Source organism: Mus pahari, chromosome 5 (assembly GCF_900095145.1).
Source record: "Mus pahari chromosome 5, PAHARI_EIJ_v1.1, whole genome shotgun sequence".
Classification (NCBI taxonomy): domain Eukaryota; kingdom Metazoa; phylum Chordata; class Mammalia; order Rodentia; family Muridae; genus Mus; species Mus pahari.
In genome coordinates this window covers 53,006,808-53,020,657 of record NC_034594.1, presented here as the reverse complement: position 1 = coordinate 53,020,657, position 13,850 = coordinate 53,006,808, and the positions used below count along the sequence as shown (strand labels likewise).

Genomic DNA, 13,850 nt, shown 5'->3' with positions numbered 1-13,850 from the left:
AAAGAAAGAAAGAAAGAAAGAAAGAAAGAAAGAAAGAAAGAAAGAAAGAAAGAAAGAAAGAAAGAAAGAAGAAAGAAAGAAAGAAAGAAGGAAGGAAAGAATCAAGGTTTAAATACTTTGGAGTCCTTGCAAGTTTCATTCATTCTTAATATTTTGACTGAATATAGGATTCCTGGTTTGCAGTCATAAAAATATTTGTCTCCCTAGCTTCATGCCAATTTGTAATGACTTGTTATTTTCAGGGTTGCTATCTCGAGTGTAAAAGCCTTCCTTTATCCTTGCTTGTCCCTTGACGCTTGTAGCTCCACTCATTGTTTCTGTTGCCTCCAGGTGCGTCACTCATCCCTTATATACACTTGATCTTAAGTTAGAAATGTCTGTCCTTCAATTGTTAGAAATTGTAATTGCTCCTTATACTTTCCTTTCTTTTCTAAGGTAAGGTGTCATATAGCACAACAGGCCTTAAATTCCTGAGGCTTTTGCCTCCCCTCCCAAATGCTGGAATTCCATGCATATAGTCTCAGGCCTTGCTTTCTTTTCTCTCTTTGAAATGTCTGTTATCCAGGAGTTGAGCTAGCCCTTGTGATTTCCTCACATCTTCTAGTGAGTGTTTTTGTCATTTCAGTGTGCACCCTGGGAGTCTTCTTCAGTCTTATCTAACCACACACTTCTGAATGTCTAGCTCTACTCTCTGTTTAGTTGTCAAGATACATTGTTTTATGACTGTTCTTTTATGCCTTATTACTTGTTTTACTGGGGTAATATCTGAATTAAGATTTATTTATGGCTGTAAATAGTTAATTGGCTTGATGTTTTCTCTTCCCTCAGATTGTTTCCTTTAGCTTGCTCTAGCTGGTATGTTTGGTCTGTGTAGTCCCTTGTTAAAAGCTTGTTCATGTATCCAATAATGCTTACTGTTAGTTTATCATTAAGATGAAGAAGCTAAAGAAATAAGTCTTACTCTTAACCCAAGCTGGCCTCGAGCTCACAACAGTCAACATCCCAAGTACTGGAATTATAAGATGTGAAATACACTCTTCCTGCAGCCTTCATGGCTATTCAGGAGCCTGGAGTATTTTCACTCTCTTACCTTGGTTGTAGAGTGTTCTTAGAGCCAACTATAATAACAGAGCTAGAGATGTGAGTCACTTTCCTCATTCAGTATGCATCCACCATGACTTCATCTGTGCAGCACATCCCTTAAACTAGAGACTGTTTAACCTTCAGAGCACGGGGCTCTAGAATCCTGTCGTTTAGCACTATATAGTTAGGGAAGTAGTACGTTTTCTTTTCCATTCTTTGGTGGTCATGCCTTTTAAATGTCCCTCTGCTGTGAATTTTTTTTTTTTTTTTTGCTTTGTTATAAGCAAAGAACTATTTATTTACAAATTATTTATGTGGAACCATTAATGAAAATGGCTTATATACTGAATTTGTATGTTTTAGATGAAATGTAAGAGCTAAAGTTGAATTTCCATCTTTATGTTATATTTCAAGAACTGGTTTCATAGTTTAAAAAATTAAGAAAATTAGTGGCTTTTCTGTGGCCTCCTTTTGTTTTGTTCTTGAGACAGAGTCTCACTATATAGCCCTGACTTACCTGGAATTCTTTATGTAGATTGAGTTGGCCTTGAATTCATAGGTTTGTCTGCCTCTGCCTCTTGCATGCTAGAGTTAGAAGCTTGCCTGGTTTGGCCTCTTTGTAGGGGATGGGAGCTACAGGAAGTAAACTTGGATTATCTGTATAACTATGCATTCTTTTTCAGTTTATTCATTTCTTATGATTAGATATCCTTTTGGGGGTTGTTGGTTGGTTGGTTTTTGGTTTTTGAAGACAGGGTTAATCTGTGTATCCTAAGTATGTGAGTGTTTTGCCTGTATTTATGTATGTATACCATGTGTGCCTGTGAAAGTGAAAAGAACCGGAGTTATTGACTATTGTGAATTGCCATGTGGATCATGGGAGCTGAACCGGGTCCTCTGCAAGTACAAGTTCTCTTAACAACTGAACCATCTCTCCAACCCCAAGATACCTTTTTTTTTTTTTAAAGATTTATTTATTTATTATATGTAAGTACACTGTCTTCAGACACTCCAGAAGAGGGTGTCAGATCTTGTTACAGATGGCTGTGAGCCAGGTGTGCTCATGTATACTTGTTTTATTTACTATAATATTCTTAGTAATTCTTAAGAATTTCATACATGCATATAATGTTTCAGTCATATTCATGTTCCACCTCTCTCCTTATTCCTCCCAGATCTACCCCCATGTCTCCACAACCCCCACCAATTGCATGCTTTTCTATATAGCCAATCAACTCCAAATTTACCAACCATCTATTCCTGGGTGTGAGGTCATCCACTAAAATGTGATAAACATACCTGAGGCCATACTCTTTAGAAAACTGACTCCCTCCCTAAGAAATTGTAAACTATTCACAGATCCTCAGGTAGTGGTGGTGCTGCATGGGCCCCTGACCCTTGTCATAGTTGGTTTTCTGTGCTTATGATAAAATGCCATCACCAGGGGCTGGAGAGACGGCTCAGTGGTTAAGAGACTCGACTGTTCTTTCAGAGGTCCTGAGTTCAATTCCCAGCAACCACATGGTGGGTCACAACCATCTGTAATGGGATCTGATGCCCTCTTCCTGTGTGTCTGAAGACAGTGACAGTGTACTCATATACATAAAATAAATCTTTTTAAAAATAATGCCATCACCAAGGCAACTTATAAAAGAAAACATTTTATTTGACTTAAGGTTTGAGAGTGTTAGAATCCATGACGGTGGAGCAAAGGCATGGCATTAGAAAGAGTTGAGAACTCACATCTTAATCCACAACCATGAGGCAGAGAGCAAGCAACACACTTCAAATGGCACCTCTAATGACTCACCTCTTCCAACAAGGCCTCACCTAATCCTTCCCAAAGTAGTAGTTCCAACAACTAGAACCAAGTATTTAAACATATGAGCCTATGCTTTCCATGTGCTCATTCAAACCACCACCACTCCACACTGTAATGCTGACTGGCTTGGTCTTGGACAAGCAATCATAGCTCCTGTGAGTTCCTAAATAGAGCAGCCTGACATGTCCAGAGATACTGTTTCACTCCAGTCCTCCTGACCTCTGGTTCTTAGTCTTTCCATCCCTTCTTTTGTTGTGGTCCCTGAGCCTTAAGAGCAGGTGGTATGGAATAGATGTCCTATTTGCGGCTAAACTCTCCACAGATCCTTTGCCCTTTGATTGTTAGTTTCTGTGTTTAGCCACTGTCCACTGCACATAGAAACTTCTCTAATGAGGACTGATGGCTGCACTAATTTCAGAGGACAGTTTAATACTTTGTCTATTTAGTAAAATAACAGTAGTAGATTTATCCCTTGGTTCTACAAGTTCCCTAGCCATTGTTTCTTAGTGAGATTTATAGTACTTAGTATAATTTCCTCATGTGAAGTAGGCCTTAAATCCAGTTAAAAAGAAGCTGGATACAACCATAGCATTTTGTTCCACTGTTGCACCCATGGACATATCTTGCCATGCTAGTTGTTACTGTGGGTTCTCAACTGTGTAAAATTGTTGATGACTCTTCCCCCACACACCCCAGCTTCTTCTGGTAAGCTAGATGAATGCATACTTGAAATCACAGTACCAGGGGCGGGAGGACAGTCTCCCAGAAACCCATCCTAGTGAGAAACCTCTTTAAAAATCCCAGGTAGAAGGGTTGGAGAGATGGCTCAGTGCTTAAGAACACTGGCTGCTCTGCCACAGGAACTCAGGTTCCATTGCCATCACCTTCATGGCAATTTACAATCATGTGTAACTCTAATTTAAGAAGGTTTATCATCCATTTCTTTCATAGATTCTTGTGTCCGCAGTTACTCCCTATGGTGCCTGAGTGAATTGGAACACTGATAATAGAATATTTTATGTTTTCTTAGAATGATGAGATGAAAATTTGAAGCTAGGTTTTTGGTTTATTTCGGGTTTGTTTGTTTGTTTGGGGGTTTTGTTTTTTTGTTTTCTTTGTTTTTTGGTTGGTTTGGTTTGGTTTGTTTGAGACATGGTCTTGTTTTATAGTCTAGAGTACTCTCATTCTCGCTGTCTTCAGCCTTCCTTCTGCCTGGTGTTAGGATTGCAGGTGGACACCCTCAAGTCCAGCCTGTCTCAAGCTGTGTAATCTTCCAGGCATCTTATGTCTGTTCTAAGACCTTTTACAAGACCCGTCTTTCTGTCCTTCAGAGTTTAACAGCTCTTTTCTGGATTCCCTGGGCTCAGACGAGGACTCTGGAAATGAGGATGTTCTTGATATGGAGTACACAGACGCTGAAGCCGAGGAGCTGAAAAGAAATGCTGAGGTATGGTTGGTGACACTGCCTGTCTTCCTTCTTTCTGCTCCTTCTCTTTAGAGACTCTCCTTCCGTATAGCACAGCTTCTGCCTCTCAGCTGCTGTCAGTGCATCTCCATCTTATCTTCTCTTTTGCTCTGTATTTCTTCCAAACAAAACAGCAATACATCCTGATTGATGTTTTTCTTAGATAAGAACAAGTATATCCATATAAATGAAGACATAAATATGTTACATTACCTTCAATTTTTCTAAGTAACTACTAATGTATCTTTATATTTAGTGAATACTACTCATTCAGTTAATTCTGTAATAGTAAACATAGTGGTATGCCCTCCTATATCTTATATCTTTTTTTTTTTTCCTTTTTTTTAGTTGTTAGGTTGTTTTTTTGAGACAAGGTCTCTTTGTAGCCCTAACTATCCTGGCACTCAAACTCACAGAGATCCACCTGGCTCTGCCTCCCAAGTGCTGGGATTAAAGGTGTACGCTACCATCCTTCTCTTTTTGCAAATAATTGCTTTTCCCCAAAAATACTGATTTCTTGGGATTACACTCTTTTAGCACACAACTATTACTAGCAACTATTAATATATTATTTTGTCATTCCCACCTTCATATGTGCTTTAAAATGTTATAACCTAGGCAATGTTTTTATTCTGCTGGTCAAATATTCTTTGCTTGACTTAGTGTCTCATGCCTATAATATCAACACTGGGGAGGCTGAAGCACGAAGATCCACCAAGCAGAGGTCAAAACATTCATGGACTACAGAATAAGATCCTATGTCCAAAGGGGGGAAAGGATGATTTACAAGTTCTTTGTTCTGTTTTTTAACTTTATTTTATGTTTTTATTTGTTTTTTATTTACTGTATGTATATAAGTGCTCTATCTGTATATGGAGCATATATACCAAAAGAGGGCATCAGATTCCATTACAGATGGTTGTGAGCCACCATGTGGTTGCTAGCCCAGAACCTCTGGAAGAGCAGCCAGTGTTCTTAACCATTGAGCCATCTCTCCAGCCCCTTGTTTCTTTTTTTAAATGAAATCTCCTGTAGTTCAGACTAACAAAGAACCAACTATGTACCAATGATGACCTTCTGACCCTAACCTCTTGAGTATCGGCACTGTAGACTTTGTCACCACGCTCTGTCTATGGAGTGCCATGCTGAACCCAGGGCTTCATGTAGCCAAATAATCCTCTAACTGAGCCTCATCTCCAGCCTAAGCACTTTATTCTAATGTCTGTAGTCCTTTAAATGAACATACTACTTGGGTAATTTTTAACTAACACTGAACTTTTAAGTTAATTTTGGTGGTGGTAGTGGATTTTCTTTTTGGTTTTTGAGAAAGATTTTGCTATATAATATAGTCCAAGGTGGACTAAAATTCAGATCCTTCTGCTGAGTACTGGGGTTACAAACATGCTTCCCCATCATACAACTTCCATTTTTTATTATAATAAATGGTGTGTTCAGCAACTGTGTGTAATTATAGTGTTCTCCATATTTTGAATTTCCTACTTAAGATAAACTTCCCAAAGTAAAATAATTCATCAAAATTTATGAATTGCTAAATTTTTTTTTTTATAGGACAGGGTTTCTCTGTGTAACCTTGGCTGTCCTGGAACTCACTTTATAGACCAGACTGGCCTTGAACTCAGAAATCCGCCTGCTTCTGCCTCTCAAGTGCTGGGATTAAAGGCGTGCGCCACCACGCCCGGCTTGTTTGTTTTTTTTCAAGACAGGATTTCTCTGAGTAGCCATGCCTGTCCTGCAGCTTGCTCTGTAGTCCAAGCAGGCTGGCCTTGAACTCAGAGATCTGCCTGTCTCTGTCTTCCAAGTGCTGGGATTAAAGGCGTGCGCTACCATTGCCGGGTACTAGTAGTTCTTTATTTCCCAATAGCTGTATTCCTTCTTCAGGTTTGACTTTATTGTATATCCTATAGTGTATGAATTTTACTTTTAATTTTTTTATTTTATTGACAATATTTTAATATAGTATTTAAAATGTAGAACTCTATCCATAATTATTGCAGTACACAACAACTTTTTCATTCTGCTGTGCAGGAAGTACACAACTGAACATAACTTTCTGTAGAGTTGTAGTTATAATATACATTCATGTAGATTTGAAAAATAAGCTAATATGTTGCTAATAGGAATAATTTTTCTATAAAGTTGAATAACATAATTGATCTACCACTAATAAGTCAACTTATTGCATATATGCTAAAAAGTCATTATTATAATGTTGCAGTAATTTAATATACATAAAGTATACCTTTTTTGAAGATTTTGTGTGTGTATGTGTACGTGTATGCACTCTGTCAAGGCCAGAAGAGGGCCTCAGCTCCCCTGAAGCCAAAGTTTTATAGATAGGCATGGTGCCTATGTGGGTGCTGGGAACCCAGCTGTGTAAGTACAGGATGCACTGTACTTACATACATGACTGCTGAACCATTTTTCTAGTCCCAAGTATATTCTTTTCTTTTCTTTTTTTTTTTTTTTTTTTTAAAGATTTATTTATTTATTATATGTAAGTACACTGTAGTTGTCTTCAGACACTCCAGAAGAGGGCGTCAGATCTTGTTATGAATGGTTGTGAACCACCACGTGGTTGCTGGGATTTGAACTCCGGACCTTTGGAAGAACAGTTGAGTGCTCTTACCCACTGAGCCATCTCACCAGCCCAGTATATTCCTTTCTTATAATTTTTTTCTTAGAACAATTCCTGGAGATAGGGGTTCTATGCTGAGGTTTATAAATAGTGTAACCACTGAAGTTTTTTACTTTTACTATACTATGCACTCAAAATTATCTATATCAGCTTTGATTAACTTAAATCAGTATTTTACTTTTACTCAAATGAAGAGTTATGTCCACTTTTGTTTTCAGACAGGAACTCTTCCTCACTCCTATCGGCTCATCAGTGTTGTCAGTCACATTGGGAGCACTTCTTCCTCAGGTAAATGGACATCAGTCATGACTTCCCCATTTGTTAACAAAGCAGCCACCATTTGCCCCACATGTTATTATTTGCATGTCTTTGTTAGGTGTAAGTTGACTACTTTAAGGAAAACTTAGGAGACTAAGGATGGGATTGATAAAGTGCTTGCCTACTAATATGCAGGAAGCCCTAGGCTTCCTGTCCATCACTGTATAAATTTGAAAGTGGGATACACATCTCTGATCCCAGCATTCATAGAGTGGAGGCAGGAAGATCAGGAGTTCAGGACCTGTCTGAAGAAACCTCATCTATAAAAAGATAAGAAAAACATTAAAGGATTCTCTTTTTTGGTTTTTTTCGAGACAGGGTTTCTCTGAATAGCCCTGGCTGTCCTGGAACTTATTCTGTAGACCAGGCTGGCCTCGAACTCAAAAATCCGCCTGTCTCTGCCTTCCAAGTGCTGGGATTAAAGGCGTGCGCCACCACTGCCCAGCTTAAAGTACTCTCTTAAACACTGTGCAAGTTGGTTCTTCTATTAATAAATGATGATAAATATTCTCCTGAGCAAATATATTTATTAGAAAATTATCAACCTGTGGAAATGATTCAGTGGAGAAGGTATTTGCCTTCCAAGCACAAGGACTAGAATTTGTATTTCAGCATCCACATAAAAATTCAGTGACCTGTCTGGAATCCTGGCTTCACATTAGGCAGACAGAAGGACTTCCCAGGGTAAGCTAGCTAACAACTACGTAAGTGAAACTAGCAAGCTCTGAGTTTAATAAGACACCCAGCCACAGTAAATAGAGAAGTGATTGAGGAAGAGAAGACACATGTATACACACATGCAAAAAATAAAGTATAAGCTGATGCTCTGGGTTTGGTACATTTCTGTCACTGAACAACTGAGAAGCAGAGCATGGTTAAAAAAGCAAAAAAAAAAAAAAAAAAGATAACCTCAAGGCCGGGCTGGTGAGATGGCTCAGTGGGTAAGAGCACCCGACTGCTCTTCCAAAGGTCTGGAGTTCAAATCCCAGCAACCACATGGTGGCTCATAACCATCCGTAACAAGATCTGAAACCCTCTTCTGGAGTGTCTGAAGACAGCTACAGCGTACTTACATATAATAAATAAATAAATCTTTAAAAAAATATTTAAAAAAAAAAAAGAACCTCAAGGCCTTGTGAACCACATAAGTGAGTGCAAGGTTAACCAAGCTTCCTCAAGTCACTCTGTCTCAAATGGCCAAGAGCCGAAATATACTCTTAAAGTACTCTCTTAAACACTTCGCAAGTTGGTGTGACTATTTTGGTTCTTCTATTCATAAATGATGATAAATATTGCAGAGTAGACACACAAAACCTATACTTCTAATTCTCTGTATTTTTTAAAAAGAAATATTGCTGAAGCTGATAACAATGAGGTCAAGATTTGTTTCTCTTTCTCAAACTTCTGATAACTGAGGAAAAGATTTATTTTGAAAAACTAATTTTCTGATTTTATGTGTTTCAGGTCATTACATTAGTGATGTGTATGACATTAAGAAACAGGCATGGTTCACTTACAATGACCTAGAGGTCTCTAAAATCCATGAGGCTGCCGTGCAGAGTGATCGAGATCGCAGCGGCTATATCTTCTTCTATATGCACAAGTAAGAACCCCAGCAGACAGCAGGAACAGGCTGGAGCCACTTGCACTCTGTAACTGGGGGCTTTAGAGTTTCCTGTCTTTGCTTAGTTAGGGTTTATCTCCTAATGGTTCCTCAGAACTCCCGAATGTTTTCTCTGCTCACATTATCACCGCATAAGAATATCTGGGAATTATACTTACAGTGGTAGTTCTGTTGGTGAGGTCTGATCATGTGACTACAGCTAACTGCTGGCACTTCCTCATTCTCAGAAATCAGTTTCCAGGGTTAAGATGCTCAAGCACGTGAACTGCTGACGTAACGGAATGTGAGTGCCGAGCAAGACTGTGCAAGCTTTATCAATATCCATGTCTTGTTTGCTTTGGTTTGGTTTTTTTTCTTCATCTGTTATTTCCCTTTTCTCATTGGATTCTGATTTTTGTGGTTTGTTTTTTAAGGGAGATCTTTGATGAGTTGCTGGAGACAGAAAAAACCTCTCAGGCGCTTAGCATGGAGGTGGGGAGAGCTGCCCGTCAGGCCTCATGAGGAGAACCTTGTGGGCGGCAGCACAAGCTGCACATCTCTCACTGCCACCCTCCTTGACATCTTCTGCCCGAAGAGAATTGGGAACTCTACTTGATGCAGGAGCAACAGCAGCTCAGGGCCAAACCAAAAGAAACTTCAGTCATGTGCAACGCTCCATGCTGTTTTATGGAAACCTTGGTCTCATCTATAGCTGATTATCCTCTTTTTCTTCTACAAGAGTGCCGCTTCCTTTTGTCTTAGGAATGAATACTTACTGTAACTATATATGTACATACCCACACACATATACTGAATGAATGGAGCCTTAAAGAGCTAGGATGGGCCACCAGAAGTAGTACCCTGCTCACAGTGAATGCTGCAGCTGTTGGCCGAGAAATCAAAGTGTCCAAGCACATTCATCTAAGGTGGTGTGGGGATGCACATAGCGTTTGGGTTTTTTGGTTTTGTTGTTGTTTTGTTTGTTTGTTTGTTTTTCCATCTTTTGAGTGGGTTCACTCAAGTCCAACATTTTATGTTTGTTGTAAGTAAAGCTCGCTGGGAAGCTAGTTACACTAAAAACAGTTTATTTTCCTTGCAAGAGGCATTTCTGTAGCCTGATTTGAGTTTAATTTTTCTTTTGATTTTATGACTGTCCTGCTGTTTACATGCAGTTTCCAAACAGTGGATTGTTGGTGCTTCCGAGTGTTACAGCCCCACACTTGCTGGTTATCATGCCCTTGGCATTTTCTCTCAGATGCCTCCACACGGTGTGTTCATCGTACTCTTCCGTGGTGTGCTGATGGTAAAGCTTGAGGCTTATATTTTCTTCTGTATCATCTTCCCATGGAACAGGCATGACCCCAATGGATTACAACCTCAATTATAAAAGGTTCAAAGACAACTTCAACTGGGACTCTGACAGGGATGCTTAGGGCAGGGAAGAACACTGGTCTCTGTCCTGCAGGCAGAGAAAGCAAGGGGTATGCCACTTTTTACACTGCAAATTCTGGGCCACTAAAGCTAAAAGCTAAACACTGTGTTGCAAGGGTGAAAACAAGTAGTGGGAGGGTATTCCAGGAGCTATCAATCAAAGGTGCCTAGTACATATCTTACTTATTAGTGAGTGAGACCAAGTGTCAGTGCAGTGGCAGGTACTGCATGAGTCACTGCCCACATGACCTGCCTGGGAAAGCAGCTAATGAAACCATGGAATAAGCCTTGGGGGACTTGTCAGCTCAAGTGTCATTAGGATTGCACAGACCTTAGCAAAATGAAGTCTGCATTCATTTTGTTCCCTACTTTTTCTTTTGTTATTAATGGGAGGGTTGCTGTGAGTTCTGAGTTAGGTATGAAACTATATTAGATTTTCAGAAGATGTTAAAACCCATCACTGAAGATGCAGCATCTTTTCTGGAAGAGTGTATTCAGAGAGCTCCAGCCTGACTCTTGGAACCTGGGTGTATTCTCACTAATCTCCTCTTCTAAAGCTCTGAATCACTGACTGTGCTTCGGTGCTTTGACTACTGATAAACTCTGACTCCTCCCATCTACCAGCACACATTATTATAGTGAGTGTTCCAAAGTGGCACGAGTAGGGTACACAGCAGTTTACAACAGAGAAAAACATTTGTTTTTAAAGCTAACTTTAAATTGTGTTGTTTTACCTCGAGCAGGAGCCTCCTTTTGTCTTGTTTTTCTTGAAAGTGACTTGTTGTCTTGAGCGGGGTGATGATGGTGTGCTTTTAGTGAGTTCTCTCATCTCTGCACTGAAGAACTTCGAGCAGTTGAAATGATGAGGAAGTTTAAAAAAAAAAAAAAAAAGGCTCTGCATCGTGGCATGGAGGACAGCAGACATGATGCCCTCAGTCTGGACTGCCTCCCGGGCATCTGGGCCACTCTCAGACCTGCTTATGTCCCTGTTGAGTTAGAAGGCCGCTTGGCACAGAGCCTGATTCCTTTTGACTCTCATGTCTTGGGCAGGACTTGTTAGTTATAAATAGGTTACTCCTTGCAAATTTAGGACTTGAATTTTATGTCCAGTCCATGTGATGACCTGTCAGCCTCCCTGCCCCCTTCTTTCCTTTAGCTTGACTGCTTGACTCCAAATGGCAATCTCACCTAGACTGTATTGATAGGGTGCTGGTTGTTCTAAGGTGTCTGTGTCTATTTTAAAATTATGAGTAAATAATATATTTTCTTTTTTTAATACTGTGATCAAAGAATTGGGGGATAGAACAGTTAACATGTTGGGCTAAGAAGGGACAAATTATTAGATGGGAACAGAGGGTATTGGTTCCCTTCAGTCAGCATAATAACTTTCCTATGTAAAATGCCAAATGTATGGTTATGTTACTTTAAATGACTGAACTGGAATTTTATAGCAACTAGTACTCTATGCAGTCTTCTCATCTTAGCCAAAACTGGAAGAGAGAATAAACTAAAAAGTTGATTTTCTACCCCCACCCCCATGTTATGCAGAGTAAAAAAGCTGCATGTGAGTGTTGTTTATTTTAGTAGCCAGGACTATTGTTTAGATCTGTAGGGAGGCTGGTACTCTTGTTTCATAGGGATAGATGTGTAGACACACACTCAAGCTTTGTCCCAGCAGGAAGAATAAGTAAATCCATGAATTGTTTATTTTCTGATTCCAAATTGGTTTCTTACTTTCTATGGTCAGGTTTAATCTAAACAGCTCAGCAGTAGCAGACATAGCAAATGTAGATGTTTGTACATTTTAAGGTGTAGTGCTTACAAATCGGTTAACTCTGGATGCAAATATTGAACTTCACTTTTTTTTATCTTCTAGATGAAGTATAAAACTTAGGGGAAGCTCTAATAGTTCAAACCTCAGCATAGTGACTGAGTTTTTCCCTCCGCACCGCAGTTGGCTGTGGTGTGGTGTGGGCCCATATGCAGATCTCTTAACTAGGTCGAAGTTCATGTGGGCCTTGTATATATACAGACATTTTCAGAAACGTCAGCACAGCACATGAAAGTTGCAGAAAAGTGTCAACTCTCTGCCTGCTTTATAGTAACATCTCCCTGCAAATACAGGTTTCTGTCCTCTTAACACCCTTGTAGTGCATTACTTAAAACTCTGTCTATATTGTCTTACCATCTGGAGAACTATTTTATTGAAAAACTCTATAGTTTGTTGGCTGTGGGATTTTTATAACAGGGGTACTCTGTCGCCACAGTAGACTCCTTGGTGGCTTACTTTAGTTACTAGATCTGAGCAGTCTCTCATTTGTACACAATTAGGAAACTATACTTTCCATGAGTGACCTGTGTCTAAGGTCTGGAGGTTTTAATTATAGGTGTTCCCATATGAATAAACATTTTAGTCAGTAGACTTAAAAGTTACAGATAGGAGATAGTCCTCAGGCCTGAGAGGAAGCTGGATGACAGCCAGTCAAGACAGGCCAGATCAAGAACAAAGGGCAGTTGTCTGAACTAGTCAGTCAGAATAAGAGAGGGCAAGAGGGAGACCATTGTAGCGTGTGCACCTGTCCCCTTGCTTCCTTCCTCTTCACACTTCCTCCTTGCCCTCCCTAGCCTCTTGGTGGAGGTTCTTCATGCCTGGGGGAGGGAACAAGTGAGGTTCCTGCACTTTGCTGACTGAGCCACTCCCAGGTTTGCTGGCAGCTTTGGCCACATTATTTGTGAGGTGGCTTTTTTCCTTTGTGTTCAGAGTGACTTGGGTTCTGATTATTGATGTTTGTGTGGAACGGCGCTTTATCTGTGTTTTAGCAGAACTGTTCCTCTTAGCCTTTAAGGGTTTTCCCTGGTTTTGTTTTCTTTTTAAATTATACAGATTTGGGGTTTTTGGTGTTTTTTTTTTGTTTGTTTTGTTTTGCTTTGTTTTTGTTTTTTGTTTTTTGGTATGTGTGTGAGAGACATTAAAGCCTTTATTAACCTCATATTAGTTTGCCTTATTTGTTTAAAGGGACATGTTCCTGGGGACACTGGATCACCAGTTTTAAGAGAAAATCACCTTCTATTGGCTTCTGATTGGACTACACGTAGCAAACCCATGTTCCTGGTGTTGTCATTTGAGGAGTCTGTGGAGCTTTGCAAAGGCTCTGCGTTACATCCTGTAAGCCCAGGTTTGCCCTCAGCCCTCCCTTTTGAGTATAGAGGAGGATGAGTTAACCCCTGAGTGAGTGACAGTGCCAGAGAAACCCCCAGATGCTAACGTCTCCTGGAGTACTTGGCTATTCATCTAAGGAAAAAAAACTCTACAACAAGACTCCATGGGTCTGTGGCATACGTCTGAAGGAATGAGCAGATTACTATTTTTTTTTTTTTAAAGATTTATTTATTTATTATATGTAAGTACACTGTAGCTGTCTTCAGACACTCCAGAAGAGGGCGTCAGATCTTGTTACGGATGGTTATGAGC

At 39.8% G+C, this 13,850-nt stretch overlaps 1 protein-coding gene across 3 annotated transcripts in view; it reads left to right on the top strand.

The window, feature by feature from the left end:
- Positions 1-13,266, top strand: part of Usp37 (ubiquitin specific peptidase 37) — a 70,219-nt gene extending 56,953 nt beyond the window's left edge. For all 3 annotated transcript variants that reach the window (XM_029538471.1, XM_021197652.2, XM_029538470.1), the window contains 4 exons: positions 4,237-4,352; positions 7,245-7,314; positions 8,809-8,947; positions 9,382-13,266. In XM_029538471.1, the coding sequence (XP_029394331.1) occupies positions 4,237-4,352; positions 7,245-7,314; positions 8,809-8,947; positions 9,382-9,469 (413 nt within the window). In that variant the 3' untranslated portion in view covers positions 9,470-13,266. The remainder of the gene's footprint in view (positions 1-4,236; positions 4,353-7,244; positions 7,315-8,808; positions 8,948-9,381) is intronic.
- Positions 13,267-13,850: the final 584 nt, after the last annotated feature.